At 49.7% G+C, this 15257-nt stretch overlaps 1 protein-coding gene across 1 annotated transcript; it reads right to left on the bottom strand.

The window, feature by feature from the left end:
- Positions 1-1702: 1702 nt before the first annotated feature.
- IRF1 (interferon regulatory factor 1) lies at positions 1703-9095 on the bottom strand. The gene is given in 12 exon segments (XM_079144323.1): positions 1703-2687; positions 2935-3070; positions 3919-3968; positions 4479-4601; positions 4735-4838; positions 4840-4865; positions 4964-4988; positions 4990-5011; positions 5119-5295; positions 6092-6191; positions 7537-7628; positions 8830-9095. Coding segments are annotated over 11 exon segments (975 nt in total). The 5' UTR covers positions 7624-7628; positions 8830-9095; the 3' UTR covers positions 1703-2562.
- Positions 9096-15257: the final 6162 nt, after the last annotated feature.

A 15257-nucleotide genomic window follows, 5' to 3' on the forward strand; every position in this document is an offset into this window, starting at 1 on the left:
AAAATCCTAGATAGAAGCCATAGGAGGCTGACCAATCTAGTACTTCTTAGTAAAGGCTGGGCCCTGGAGGAGCTAGAAAATGTTATCTAGTCCATCGTTCTATCCCCAGGTAAGGATACTCTCGAAAAACCCAAGTGGATCTTCTGATTTGCAGAGCTTACAGTGGGTGCCTGGACAGGCCCCCACATACAGACTCACCCAGCGAGAGCTCACCTATCACTCGCAGCTTCTGTGAGATCAGGGAATTGTACTTCCTGAACTTGGCAGAGAATGTGTCACTTTGCCTATTTTCCCATTTACTCATCATTTTCTCACGCAGCCTTCCTTTCCCACCAAGGGCCCACACTCCTTCCACAGCCCTGGTCCCAGTCATTGATTTCTGGGACTGAGTGTGGAAGGTGTGTCTACAGACCTATCATATCCCTAAACAACGCTATCACGACCATGACCCTATTCCCTATGTGATGCTGATGATGTCACCCGCCTATCTACTGCTGGGACTATTCACACTCCAGAGCCAGAGACTGGGAGAATGAGGATTAAAACCCAGACCTTCCACCCTCAGATATTACAATTTGGGCTTGACTCTTAAGGGAGAATGGTCATATATTGGTGGTTCCCTAATTATGGTTTTTAGAAACACTGTTCTGATCAAGTATATTTCCTTATAAAGACTGTGAAATTAGCCCAGACAGAACCCTGGGAAGATATGGAATTTTTTTTAAAAATCTGCTTCATGTGAGGCCAGTCAAGGTTTTCCTCATGCATTTGTGTATGGACCTGTTTCCCAGTACACTGCAGGGCTGTTATTCAGTACCTATAGAGTGATTGTTGGTTGTTAAAATAATAAAAGTCTGGAGGGCTGGGGATCTAGTTCAGTGGTAGAGTGCTTGCCTAGCATGTGCGCCAGGCCTTGGGTTCAATACCCAGTATGCATACACACACAAAAATATGTATATATAATAAAATAGTCTTGAACTAGCAGGTACAAAGGGCCAAGTCCCTGTCCCCAGTGTCCATCAGCCACCCAAACCTCTTCCCCTCAGATCTGCCAAGTCAGTATCTACCTGCACTATCCAATATGGTAGCCATTGCCCACCTGTAGTTATTTACATTTTCATTAAATAAAATTTAAAATTGTTCCTGAATGTGTCACTGGCCATATTTAAACTGCACAACTGGCACATGTGGCTCTTGCCAGTGCCTGCAGTATTGAATGGTGCAGAAAGAATCCATCACTGTATTAATTGGACAGGAAATGATGTCCATCACAGCACACCTTGGGGACCTTTCTTGGGTTGCTGTCTGTTCCAATTATCTGTGATCGTATCAAAGCAATTGTTAGACTTCTGTAGTAGAACTTGGGTGTTCAGCAGGACACATAGTTTATGGCACATTCCTTAGAAGAAGTAAAAAGCAACATTCCTCAGTCCCCAGGAGCCCAGAATCAACTCCCAGCTATGGCTGAAAAGTCATGGGCAAGTGACTATGCTTACATGAGCACCTCCCTGTGACATGACTGTCCCCCTGCCTGCTGTCTTCTCCAGGACCATAACTGAAAGGATGCACAATAGATGCATGTCAGCAGTCTCAAAAAACCCAGGCTTAGCAGGGTGCCAATGAGTTGTCTCATCAGAATGTTTCCATAAAAAGTAAAACCAACTACAAATTTCTCTCTAAATAACAGGCCACATTACTCATAAACAATTGACTTTTTATAAAAAGACAAATATATACATATTTACAAACATGTCTATATGTGATCACACATGACTTAATGGCTAGATGGCATTTCCAATTTTAAGTCATACCAAGACGCTCACACTTTCCTCCTTGGACCTGCTGAGAGCTTCCAGGGCCCGAGGGGGTGGTGGGCACAGGGAAAGGCACTGTATAAATAAATGCGAAGGCCAAGAGCTTGGGGAAAACGTTAGTGTACACCTCTGATCAGGAATGTGGCAAGGTCCACAAGAAAAAGTGCCATGTCTTTTCCCAAGCCCCTCACTCGAAGTATGGAGCAGGGAAGGGCTCCTCTGAGGCTGACAGAGCACCACCCTGCAGGACCCCAATTTTCCTTCACATTTCACTGGCTTTGGAACAGTCCCCAGGGCTCAGCTGGGAAGGGGTTCTTTGGGAATAGATTCACTTAGTGCAATTGTCTGTTAGTGCAGAGCCAGCCCTAGGGTTGGCACTATTCTCTTCTGAGGTCACTGATCTGGTCCCCACAGGGCCACTCAGTGACAGAGAGACCCTCTCCAGGCAGCTGGGATCACACAGAAAAGCTGGAGGCTGACTCCTATCCAAGTCCACCTGACACACCAATCTCAGAACCTCAACCCCATTTTCTCAGGAGGCAGGGCCAGCTTCATAGCACAAGACAAACCCAGACCCTGGCCTGCCAGGTCCTGAGAGTCCACTGACCCAAAGAGGGAAGTTCCATCCCTGCTTAGCAGTGGGGTCACACTTTGCTATGTTGAGGGGCCCACAGGAGTTCAGGAGTACCATAGCTACCATGATGCCAGGTCCTGCTCGCTAGGGGAGAAAGGAGGCTAAGAGGCCCAGCTATGGTGCACAAGGAATGGCTTGGATGGAGGGCAGCCTGACTGGGGGCAGCAGGTTATCCATCCAGAGGGTGTCCATGTTCTTCAGATCTGTGAAGACACGGTGTAGGCTGAGCCCAATATCTCCTAGAAGATGAAGGAAGGTTGTATGAGGTGGGGTGGGGACACGTTCACACAGCCCTGTCCCCCAAAGCCACAAAGTTTCCACTGTCCACAACACAGCAGCAAGCACCCACCATCTTTAGGTAAACCTCAGAGGACAGGAACAGCACCTGATTACCTCACAGTCTCCTGGCCCTGCCCCCAAGCCTGCCCCACCCACTACGGGAGTTTCCCTTCTCCAAGGAGCCATTGGGATCCAGGGACTTCTTACCCCCAGGGCTGTCAACTTCAGGCTCCTCCTTGCAGCTGAAGTCTCCATAGACAGAGGTGGGCTGGGCCCCAGGTTCATTGAGCAGGTACCCCTTCCCATCTACACTTGTCGGCTGCCACTCAGACTGCTCCAAGAGCTAGAGACAGAGCAAGAAGCCATCAGTAGGCCTCCAGTGAAGTTCACCCTGTGGTCTGCCCTTGATAAGCCAAGGCTTCCCAGCCAGGCCCACACCCTTGAGCATTGCCACCTTCTCATATGGATGTCGTGTGCAACAGTCAGGAAAAGGCCCTGGAGCTGGGAAGCACACGCACACAGGCCCTGCTCCTTGGGTCATTTTCCCACTCTTCCCACTCTAACCCTCTGGAACAGTATCTCCATCGCTTCTCTCAGCTTGGGGAGTGTGGCTTAAAGCAAAGTTAGAATAATAAGAAAAGAAAACTAAAAAGCTAGAGAAAGGAACTGTGCCCATTTCTGTGCTAATGGGGCAGACCCAAAGAAAAACCACCTTGAAAATGTTTTGTATTCACTTTTAAAACTGAAGCAGGGGGGAAAAAAAAAAAAAAAAACTGGAGGATAATTTGTTTAAAAAATTTTTTAAAGCCATCATATTACAGATCCCAAAGGCTGATTATTGAAACCTGATGTGCATTTCCAAACTAGCAGGGCTGGGCATGTTGGGGCCAAGGACACAGGCCAGGGACCTGGCACTGATAGTGGCTGATTCACAGCTCTGTCTGGGGCCCTGAAGTTTCTTTAGGATGGCTCATTGGAGACAAATTCTCCCACAGCCATCATGATATTTCCCACCAACCAAGAAGGGCAATTGTGCCCAGCCATGTGAACATAGCACTTGTGGGACTGTGTAAGTAGTCGGGTGACAAGAGCAGCTGCCCTCCCTCTGATCTAGAAGCTCTCACTGGTTCTCTCTCCCCTCACTAAGAAATGGCCACTTCAAAAGAAGTCCCAGGAAGGAAGGGGCTATACCTTCATGATGTCCTCAGGTAATTTCCCTTCCTCATCCTCATCTGTTGCAGCTGTGGATGGAGAAGAGCAGAGAAGTTGGATGGTAGCAGACCACACTGACGCTGCAGTTTCAATCCTACCAGTGTCCCCTGCCCCTACACACACACCTCTCCCCCACCCCCCAATTGGCCTCCCAGCAGACATCTGCCGTGGAGATTCCAGAACAGGACACTGGCCTGGTGACTCAGCCTCCTAAACTATGAAGCCACGCCTCTTCCCACCCCTTCACTTCCTTCCTCACCCCTTAGGCATTGGGCTGCAGAGGAGCCAGAAGACTAGTAACCTTTGATCAAGATGCAGCTCCTATTCTCTTCCCTCTTCTCTCAGCCCACCACAGCACTGCAGCCCACTCTGAATTGCCTTCCTGGTATCCCAGGGACTTGCTTCATGCCCATGGGGGTTGGGAGTAGACAATGCCCAGCTCAGTGGCTGGTGGCATTCTGAGAGTCTTTTCTCCCTCAGAAAGCCCTTCTCAGGACCCAAACAGTCAAGCAGACAGACCAAGCCCTAGCAGTACAAACCTTCAGAGGTGGAGGGCATGGGTGACACCTGGAAGTTATACAGGTCACTGGTGCTGTCTGGCACAATTTCCACCGGGATGTGCCAGTCGGGGAGAGTGCTACTGACAACACACGGAGATGGTGCTGGGGGGCGACAGGAACCAAAGGTCAGTGTGCTTTGTTAGTTTGCAAGATACCTGCAGCCTGGTCCAACGGCCACCCTCTGCTAGCAAAAGACCTCTTGGGCCCAAGAAAGAGCCACCCACTGACTCCTCACCTGGAGTAAGCACCTGCTCCATCTCCAGGTCCTGCCCCACATATCCCTGAGCTGTATAGCTGCTGTGGTCATCAGGCAGAGTGGAGCTGCTGAGTCCGTCAGAGAGTGTCAGGGCTGGAATCCCCACATGACTGAGGAGGAAGAAAGCAGCTTAGGCCCACTGTAGCACTCTCCACTGCTCACCCGACCCACAGGGACCAAAAGCCCTGCTGCTGGAGACCATACTCACCTTTCTCTTGGCCTTATTCTTGCGTCTCGATGGACTTGGACTTTTTCTCTGTGGGCAGACAGGCTGTCAACCTTTGGCATATGAATGCCAACCCAGCTGGCCTTCTTCCTCCCTTCCTCCCAAGGGCTCCCCAAAGACCCAGAGCTCTTGGCTACCTTTTCTCTGGTTCTTGGTGAGGGGTGGAAGCATCCGGTATACCCGCACAGCTGAGCTCCCCTTGTTCCTGCTCTGGTCCTTCACCTCCTCAATGTCTGGCAAGGAGTTCATGGCACAGCGGAAGTTTGCCTTCCACGTCTTAGGATCTGGTTCCTTTTCCCCAGCTTTGTATCGGCCTAGAGAGCAAGAGGGTGAAATGGATCATCAGCTGTTCTATGCCTGAGAGGAAGAAGACAAAAGTACCCCAGATTTTCACACTGATGAAACCAGCAGGTATTCCTTAGTGACATTCTGCAAGCTCTAGACTCTGGGGCTTCCCAAAGATCCAAGCTTGGCTGAAACATCCAGCAGGCCTCAGTGAAAGGCCCAGACAGAAGAATTAGAGTGCCCCTCCCCCCAAAAATGTGCTGTGTCCTGGACCGTGCCCAATCTTCCTGCTTGTGCTATCAGCAGCCAGAAAGAGGGTAGGGACTAGGGCTTATCTGATACTTCCAAACTAGGAGTGGGCATAGAGAGGCCAGCAAAGTACAGTTACTAATAAGTAGACTGACTGTTCTAAGCTGGGCCAAGAGTCCTATCCCTTAAAGATAAAAAGAGACCAATCATCAACCAGGTGGTCCTTGAGCCAAGGACCTTTTCTTTTTCCTAGAAAAAGGAAGATCTGGATCTCTTTCAGTGCTCTGGCTCATGACTTCTTTTTCCAGGGAGAACTTTAATCTAGCCACAAACTCCCTTAAGTAATATTAATACTATTATTGCTTTCTAAGATTTTGGCTTTACAAATCCCTTTGAGAATTTGCTGAAACATCAATTTTGTCCTATAGAAATACAGGTCTGCCTCTTGCCCCCTTCCCCGTAATAATTCTGCACACTATTTCAGGGAGCTCAGGAACATCAAAAACCTCTGCATGAATATTAGTGCCTCCCATTGTTTCTTTCCCTGCCTCCAGGGCCACAGTCCCAGGGTCACACCTGTGTGAATGGCCCAGCTCCGGAACAAACAGGCATCCTTGTTGATGTCCCAGCCATGCTTGGCAGCATGCTTCCATGGGATCTGGAAGATCATCTCCTCCTGAACAACATACACACACACATACATAGAAGTTGTGTCAGCTCAGAGACCACAGGCTTTGTGGCTGAGTATGCCCAGCCCCCCAGGTCTGGGAAAAAGCTGACTTCCCCTTTTCACCCTGACATCTGTCTTGGGTTGACCCATCCTGAGTCTGGCTTCAACAGGCCACTCTGGATCTCTCAGGAGGGGGTCCAGGTTCTGATGAGCTGTGGTACAACAGCTGGGCAAAGATACCCCTCTGCCCATTACAGATATGCTGGGACCCACACACACAGAGCCCCCTCCCCCACAGCTCTGGTCTGGAAGCTCTGGATGATTAGCACCAAAATGGAAGTAAAATGGAACATCTTCTATTAGAAGGGTCTGCTGAGGACATCTGGGACAAGTGGCTCCTACACAGGGAGTCCTGGGCCAGATCTGAATGCTACCACTACCTGTGGGACCCTGGCACTCTACTTCTTTGCTGCCCCTCACAGTTTCCTCTCTCTGAAATGAGAAAACATCCCTCAAAAAAAAAAAAAAAAAAAAAAAAAAAAATGTTTTTTGAGAGTAAAAACCAGAGCAGGTGTGGGGACACTGACAAAGATTAAGGTCTTACTGTCATAATTATTGGTGGCCAAGTGTATGGATTTCTGAATCGGACTGTTCAGGCTCAAAGCTTGGTTTTAATCTCTTTTTGTGTGATCTTATTATCTACCTCTCAGCACCTCAGTGTCCTTATCTGGGACATACTTCATAGCACTACTGTGAGAATGAAATGACACATGTGAAGTAACATACTTAGCAAGGTGCCAGGCACACAGTAACTGTTAGTCATTACTATTATGTATACTAACATTGCTATTACTACTATTATTGATTCTAAGTCTACAAAGTCTATCTTGCCCGAGAGTAGCAGCTAGTCTTCTTAGGCCAGAGTAAACTGACACAAGAGTAATTCTTTGATTCTCTGCTGAGCCAGCCACCTTCCTACCCAGGAGTACCCACCTCTCTGTTTCCTATCTGCCCAACCAGAACCCTGCAGAATGTTGTATGTGTAGTAGGGGTCTCCCTAAGGGGAGATAAGAACTCAAACTCTACAGAGGCTGGGGGAGTCTGGCTGCTGGAAACTTCGAATGCCTTTAAAAGGGTGTACTGTCCACACCTTGAGAAGGGGAGAAGACAGGATTTGGGTAAAGAAGGCCCAGGCCCAGGCCTGGGCCTTGCATACCCACTGCAGGAACCACTGGAAATACATCTGTCTGCCCCCTTATCATTTCCCTTTTTTGAGCTGCATCTGAAGCTTTGGTCCCCTGAAGAACATGGGTTACAACAGTAGCAGAAAAACCCAAAGAGTTACACTCACTTTATTAATCCAGATCAGCCCGGGAATTTGGTTGGAATTAATCTGCATCTCTAGCCAGGGTCTCATGCGCATCCGAGTGATGGGCATGTTGGCTGTAAAGAGAAGACAGAAGGCTCCTGTTTGGAGTTTATTGAACAGTCCCTGGTCACTACCTTGCCCCACTGGAGTTCACTTAATTACCCTCCCCTACTTTCGCACCCAGATCTTTACCCTCTCCTGCCCTCAAGTAACAGGACCTAACAACCATGGGAAGGGGAGCCTGCACTGGAATAAAACTGCTCTCCAAATTGTTTGGGCAAAAACATTTGCCCCTTCTCTCATCCTGTCAGCCTTCTCAGAAGGAGGCAGGCATACAAGTGATGGCTTCGTGGCTTAAGTGCAGGAAAAGAGACCAAATACACAGATATCCCTTTTGTTTTTAATAGCATTTTTTTTTTTAATTGCAGAAGGTAAGAGAATTGCTGTTCTGGCAATGGGTGTTAATAAACACAGATATCTTAAAACCAAAACTTCTCTTTTAAAATCTAAATTCTTTAAAAAGGGAGTGGCTCCCCCTCCCCCTTGATGCCAAGAAGAAATTGCCCTGATTAGAGTTGTCTCCATTAGCTGTGCACCTTCTCTAACGGGTATTCAGTCGCCATGCATCCTGGACACTTTCTTACCCCCGCCCCCAGAACCCATTCTATACCTGACAGCCACCGTGCCCACAATGCTCAGGCCAGGTCGCGCAATTCCTTTGGGCCTGGTTTCCCCTCCTCAAGAGAAGAGGCCCAAGGAACACCTGTGGCGCCTGCCCCTACCACCCCTGTAGTTCATGACCCCCATAGGTTCTGACTTCCTCCAGTCACTCAGGACAGCAAGTCAGCCCCTGCCACCAGCACAGGCAGCTCAAAACCTGAGGCAAGGGCGCCGACCTGTGACAGGCAAAAGCCAGAGTCCAGGAACAAGGGCTACTACCCGCGGGAGGACACACTCGAGTTCCCTGGCATGGCGTGTGGATGCGCGCGACGAATGCACCGGGCCACCTAGAGGGCCCTGGCAGCTCCGCGCACGCAGATCTGCGAAAGCGGCCGGGCGCCGGCAACCTCGGCCAGTGGGCGGTCCACGCCGCGGCCCGCCCTCCCCGCGCTGCCGCTCGCAGCTCCCCCAGCGCCCTCGCGAGCCCGCTCTGGGGCCCGGGCGACGCCGCGCGCCCGCGACTCTCCGGGCTGGGGTTTTTGGCCCCTACTTCCTGGTGTCCCGCGCGCCTTTTGTTCGACGCCGCAGGTCCCCGAGCCGTGAAGGCGGGCTCACCTCTGCAGCAGGAGCGATCCGCCGGCTGCACCCGAGGTTCCCGACGAGGCGGGGACTGCTGTGCAGACGCGCGAAGCCGACAGAAGGCAGAGGATGCCCGGGTCAGAGGATGCCCAAGTCTTGGGGCCACTGGGCACGGCTGGCCTTGGCTGGGCACTGCTCCTGCTGGCCTCGGCTCGGCTGGCTGGGGCGCACGTCCTGCCTCGACGAAGGAGTGGCGCGCTCTGCCGAGGCCGCGGCGCCGCGGAGAAATCTAAACACTTAGCGGGATTCCCCCAACCCAGGCCCGGCCCCGCCTCCTCAGCGCCGCGCGAGCGCCCATTGGCCGGCGCCGCCTCATCATTTCGGGGAAATCAGGCTGTTGTAGGGCTAAGCTGCGAAGGGGAAGTACAGGGCGGCTGCTCCTCCCCACCCCCTCCGGCCCCGCGCCGCCGCCCCAGGGCCACCACGGGCCCGCCCCGCGCACTCCCACTCCACCCCCACCCCAGCTCTCCCCGAAGGAAGGCTGTCCTTAGAAAATCGAGTGACCCCAGCCCACGGTCACTCCCCTCGTCCTGCATTCTCTCGGCCTTAGGGCTCCTGTGGCCCTCTCCTCTCCCACCTCTCCGGGGACATCTAGCCCCCGGGCTCAGGTGAGGGGATCACCTGGGCACCTGCTGCCCGCTTCAGAAAGGACTCCAGAACTGAATCCCCGAAAACCAGACTGAATCCCCGAAAACCTGCTCCCCTGGCCCATGAATGTGAGTGTCAAGAAGGAAGGGTTTCAGGCTAGGGTTGTGGCTCGGTGGTAGAGCGCTTGCCTGGCATGTGTGAAGCACTAGGTTCGATTTTCGGTACCACATAAAAATAAATAAAGGTATTGTGTCCAGCTACAACTATAAAAAACAAAGGAAGGGTTTCATCCCTCGCACTGTCTCTGTCCTGAGGGGCTGACACCGCCCCCTCCGGTCGTTCACCTGCTCTGGGGAAGTTAGAGGCAGAAGAAAGTCTACCCTGCCTGAAGTGCTGCATCAGCATCTGGATGAGAGGAAATCCCAACCCGGCAGCTGCTGGCACAACCGACCAAGGACTCAGGACCTCAGTTTCCTCAACTATGAAATGACAATAGCCCTACCTTGCTGGTTTGCAGTGATGGGGAGAGATATTTGTAAAGTGCTGTGTCCCATTCTGGCACCAAATGCCCCTGTTTTGAAGGTTTCTGTCTATCCCTAGAGTCTAATAATGAAAGAGGTGACACCTTCCCCCTTTGCAACTTTGGGATTGCCTCAGAGAAAGGTAATAGGAAAAGGGGTTCAGAGAAGCAGAAGTGATCCCTCCTAGCACTCCTGTCTCAGGCCATATTGCTCTGGCCCTTGCATAGGAGCTCTGAAGTGGCAGCACTGATGTCTTCTTTGGGTCCCTGAGACTTGACGCTGCAAGTGCTGGACAGCACGGAGGAATTACCAGGGCTGGCCAAGGCCATAGGTCTAGCCCCTGGTCCCAGGCCTCTTGATAATGGCAGTAACTTTAATCCTGTGCTCACGGCTAGACCTTGTCCTGTTTGTACTCCTAAAGACTGGGCTAGGTGTTCATTTTCCATGCGGAACTCTGGCTTGGTAGGGTCCTTTCTTCACCTTCCCAAAGCTGCTGACTCAGAAGTAAGTAGCTCTTCCAGGTGTGTCACTCCCCTCAGCCCAGCTCTCCTTCTAAGGCAGCACCCAGTGGCAGTGATACAGGCTATAAACAGACACATCAATGCAGCATCCCACCTGTCAGTTACTCTACTCCACCCCTTCTGCAGAAGAGATGGATGGGTTAATCCAATTCTGGTGGCACTAGAATTTGAGTGCTGTGACTGAGGTAAAGCCTGGTTCCTGGGCGACCAGCAGGAATGGGTCAGAGCTGTCTCCCAGTAGTGGTAGGTCAGGAACTAGAAGAGGCAAGGGGGCGGCAGGACCTTCGAGGAAGTAGACTAACTGGGTATAAAGGCAAATGGAAGACACTGAGGCACTGGAATGGGGAGGTAGATTTGAGTGCTTTAAATGACAAGAGGAGTGAGAACTGTCCCAGGAACCAAGACCTTCCAAGCAAGAAGAGCAGAAAACAAGTGACTCCTGAGTCAGACATCTATTCTTTATGAGGTAGATAGATGCTTGTTCCATCCCTGAGAACCTTGTACAGCCCCTAGAAAATTCAGAACGAGATTAGGGAGAGGAACTTCGCATCTCTTTCAGCCTCAGGAATTGGCAACAGAGACCCAGTGAAGGCAACAAGAGACTATAAAAAGTGCTTTAAAAACAATAACTTGTATTAATTCACCTGGATGTATATATGTATACATAATGACCACCTTTCCATGTCACAAATGTACACCTGCAATATTATTTGTAATGAGTACATATTTTCTATCACAAGGATATATAAAAATTTACCCAATTAATCCCCTATTGTAGGACATTTAGGTTATTTCCATTTTTTCATAATACAGACAACACTGTTAGCTAAATCTTTACACACATCAATAATTTTTTGCTTAGGAGAAATTCCCTAGTGTTAGGATTTACCAATGAAACTGTCATTTACATCTTTGAAGTGTTGACTTTTTTTTTTTTTTTTTTTTTACTTTAAGCTTTAGGGATTCTTATTTCATTTTGAAACCTGTAAGAATCTGCTTATCATGTTTGGAGGTGCTATGGTCTAGCTAACCCCCGTTTAAGTACCCAAGGTTTTTATTATAAATGCTCTCAATGAATTGCCTTACAGGAGGATTCCCTGTGATGCTATGCTGAACACAAGGTCTTCCCTAAGTTCTTAGTAATTCAGGGTGGGCCCTTTTCCCACTGGCTCGAAGTACTAATCATCTTTAATTCCAACCATTTTCTCTAGGCAGATGTCCTCCAAACCCAATCTGCTCTGGCTGCCCAATGGACATTTCCCTACAATTCTATTCACACACACACACAACTCCATCCTCCCTGGTGAAATCTTTCTCATCTTTTTACCTCAAGTGGCTCTCTGGGTCTTTCTTTGATACATCAGGTTTTGACTTCACATTTCAGGACCAGGTTGATGCTGCAGCTTCCCTTGGGGCCTCCCTCCCTATCAGACCTGCCTGGGAAAACAGGGAAGAGAATGTTTTTGCACTGCAGTAATCACTCTAATTTTAAGGATCTCCTTAACATTTGAGTTCCCCCAGGAGCCTTCTGAGCTTCCCCACATTCCTCAGTCCCACATTCAAATCTCTGCTTCACCTGGTCTAGGGGTCCCTTTCCAACTTCTCTCCCTGACAAACAGTTCCTCTACTTTTTTTTAAACCTTTATTTTATTTATTTAATTTTTATGTGATGCTGAGAATAGAACCAGTGCCTCACACATGCTATGCCAGCACTTTACTACTGAGCCACAAGCCCAGCCCCAGTCCTCCTACTTCTGACAGTAACTAAAGGAGCGTGGAACACATTCAGGATTTGAGTCTAAACTGCGTTCTTGTGCTTTTGTCACTTGCTGTGTAATCTTAGGAAGTTAGTGTTTTCTCTGGTTCTCAGTTTTCCTGTCTGTAAACTAGAGATAATTTCTCCCCATCTCTCCTAATCATTGTGAAGATTGTTAAACAAAATGGTGAGATGCTATTGTTTTGTACTTAGGTCCTACACTAGGCTTCAACAGAACCAGATCAAGCCAAAATGGAGTCACTCATGCTAAGTACCACATAATCTTTTAAAGGAACAGATAGATTCTAAACAGACCAAGTTTTCCTAAAAACAAGAGATTCTAGTCTGAGTCATCATAATAAAGAAGTTTCTTCTGCTTTAATACTTGGGTTTTTTTTTGTTTTTTTTTGTTTTTTTTTAAGTAACCTGAAGTATCTTGATGTTAACTAATCAGGGTTTGGGATAGGGGTTCTATTTTTCCCCCTTGTTCCTGCCTTATAAACTCCAGTGTTCTGCTATTGCCCAGTGAGAACTCTCTATTTTGGTGATGGAGGCTGCCTGACTCATGAATTGTGAATAAAAACTTAGATCTATAACTAAATGTGTTGTGCTTTGACAAGATGAAATTAGGTAGACTATCAAAATCATTCTCAAACCATAAAATATTAGTCAAATGAAACGTATTCACAGGAATTCACTGCACATTGAACACATTATGTTCTCCGGCTTGTGGCTCCTTCCATTTTCTCCTCATCCGTCTTCCCTGATCCTTAGCAACACTGACTTCTCCCTCTCCCTTCCCTTTCCACACACCTCAATTTCTGTCTTTTTCTTTTCTTTTTTTTTTTTCTTGGGTACAGGGGATTGAACCCAGGGGCACTTAACCATTGAGCCACATCCCCAGGCCTTTTTATATTTTATTTAGAGACAGGGTCTCACTGAGTTGCTTAGGGCCTTGCTAAGTTGCTGAGGCTGGCTTTGAACTTAAGATGCTCCTGCCTCAGCCTCCTAAGTTGCTGGGATTACAGGTGTGAGCCACCCGCCCAGCTAATTTCTGTCTCCTTTTTAACTCCCAGAGCAAAAGCCTCATTTCTATGAAGTGCCCCAAAGGGGCAAACCAGAAGTCCTCCCTGCATAGAACCCTGTAGCCCTTGACCTTCATGTGTTGTCTTTTCATCACTTACTACCTTATGAGTGGTGACTTTCTGGGGAACAAAATCTGTTTTTTTGTTTTGTTTTTCTTTTTTGTTTTTTTGTTTCCTCTATAAGATACTTGAGCAGGTTCCTTATACCCTACATCTCAAAGTAACCAACTACTCTGCTCTGGGACCCCTTCTCATTCCCAGTATGCCTACCATCCAAACCCCAACTCAGGGAGGGCGAATTTATTGCATCATTTCTCTATATGAAGATTTGGGGTTTGCAGGGCTGTCAAGAGAAGCTGGCTGGCTGGCTGGCTGGCAGGGCCATCTTGGAGGTGACTTTTGCAATCAGAATATTGGGGGCAAGATCATTACACACAGCACACTAACATGATGCTGCAGTCCTTGTAGTCCCCAGTAGGGTGCACGGTACCTGGTGGGCACTCAGGAAATCCTTGTTAAACGAGTATGTTGCACTATGCTCAATCTTTCTCAGAGTATTAATTCTCTCTGATGCAGACATTTCTTGGTAGAATGTGGTCAGATCCTCTGAGTTAGAGATGAGTGTGAGGTGAGAAACGCTCTCCAAAATCCGTCTGGGAGAGCTGGGGTGCTGGGCCCAGCAAAGCATGAACTAGATTTTCTACTGGGAGGCCTGCTCCCCAAAATGACTTTCAGCTTTCCAGACCAGAGGTAGGACGAGATGCCCAAAGCCCCTCCCAGCTGCCATCTCTGTTTTTACAGCATGCCTGGTGCCTCAACTGTGAAGTCGGGCATAAAAACATCCAAAAGCTTGAGGAAAGAATCCAGGCACCATCACTCTGTTTGCAAGAAGCCTAGGTGGACAGAAGGAAAGTCTTAATTCATTCCACAGATAGGAATCATGATCCTGCTGTTGGTCAACTCCAGGTTTGGCTCCGAAGATTCAACGGGCAAGAAACCAGCCCCTCCCCTCCCAAAGCTTTGGCAAAAAATGCTGTATGACACAGCAGAATAAACGTTCCGCTGTTATAAAAGTCCTCAATGCAGAGTGGGAGGCTGCAGCTGGCTCGGAAAGCACTAGGGGGTCCTGCGGTGTAACTGAGGACCATGGAATCGCTCCGGCGCTCAGGGCTTTTCCGGAACACCACCCCGCCCCGCCCGCGGGTATGTGCGTGTGACATTGTGGGCTGCCGCTGATGCCCGGCGCGGAGTTTCGTTTCTTATAAACACTGCGTTGGAAGGAAAGAGGCCTCAGCTCCCCATCCGCCGCGTGGGGCCCAGAAGCCAGAGAAGGCTCTCGGGCCAGGCCCAGGACTGTGACCCAGAGCAGGACAGATGGGATCAGCACCCTTCTTCTGCACCCCACCTCCGGCGCAAGAATGAGTCCGGCAGAATGTCCTACGCCCACTATCGTTCTTCTGTAGCGCCGCGGCAGACTTCTCGACCCCACTTCGCCCCGGAGAACCTGAACCCGGGTGTGGGGCCCCTGGTCCTCAGGTCGTGCACACTTGAGCTGCCAGGGCCTGAGCAGGGGTGTGTCTGGAGGGGAGGGGGCACAATTCCTTTGAGCAAACTACCACATTCCTGTTCACCCCGACTGGGGGTGAATCGGTTGGAGCTACCCGCTCGAGACAAGACGGCTTCCTGGAAAGGTGCGGGGGAGGAGGGCGATGGGAGATCCGCAAAGCCTCCCAGCTGTGATGCCTAGGTGGTGACCTGGGGCCGTTCGTTCCTCTTGCACTAGCGCTAGCTGCGGGTCCCGCCTGTAGGAGGCGGCTCACCTGCCCGCGGCCAGGACACTTCCTCCTCCTCCACCACCCAGCCACCGGCTGCCAGGGGTTTGCAGCAATCTCACACCTAAAAGCTGTGTGACCTCGGACAAGTTGCTACGCTT

Source organism: Sciurus vulgaris (genome assembly GCF_902686455.1).
Source record: "Sciurus vulgaris genome assembly, chromosome: 6".
In the NCBI taxonomy this organism is placed as follows: Eukaryota; Metazoa; Chordata; class Mammalia; order Rodentia; family Sciuridae; genus Sciurus; species Sciurus vulgaris.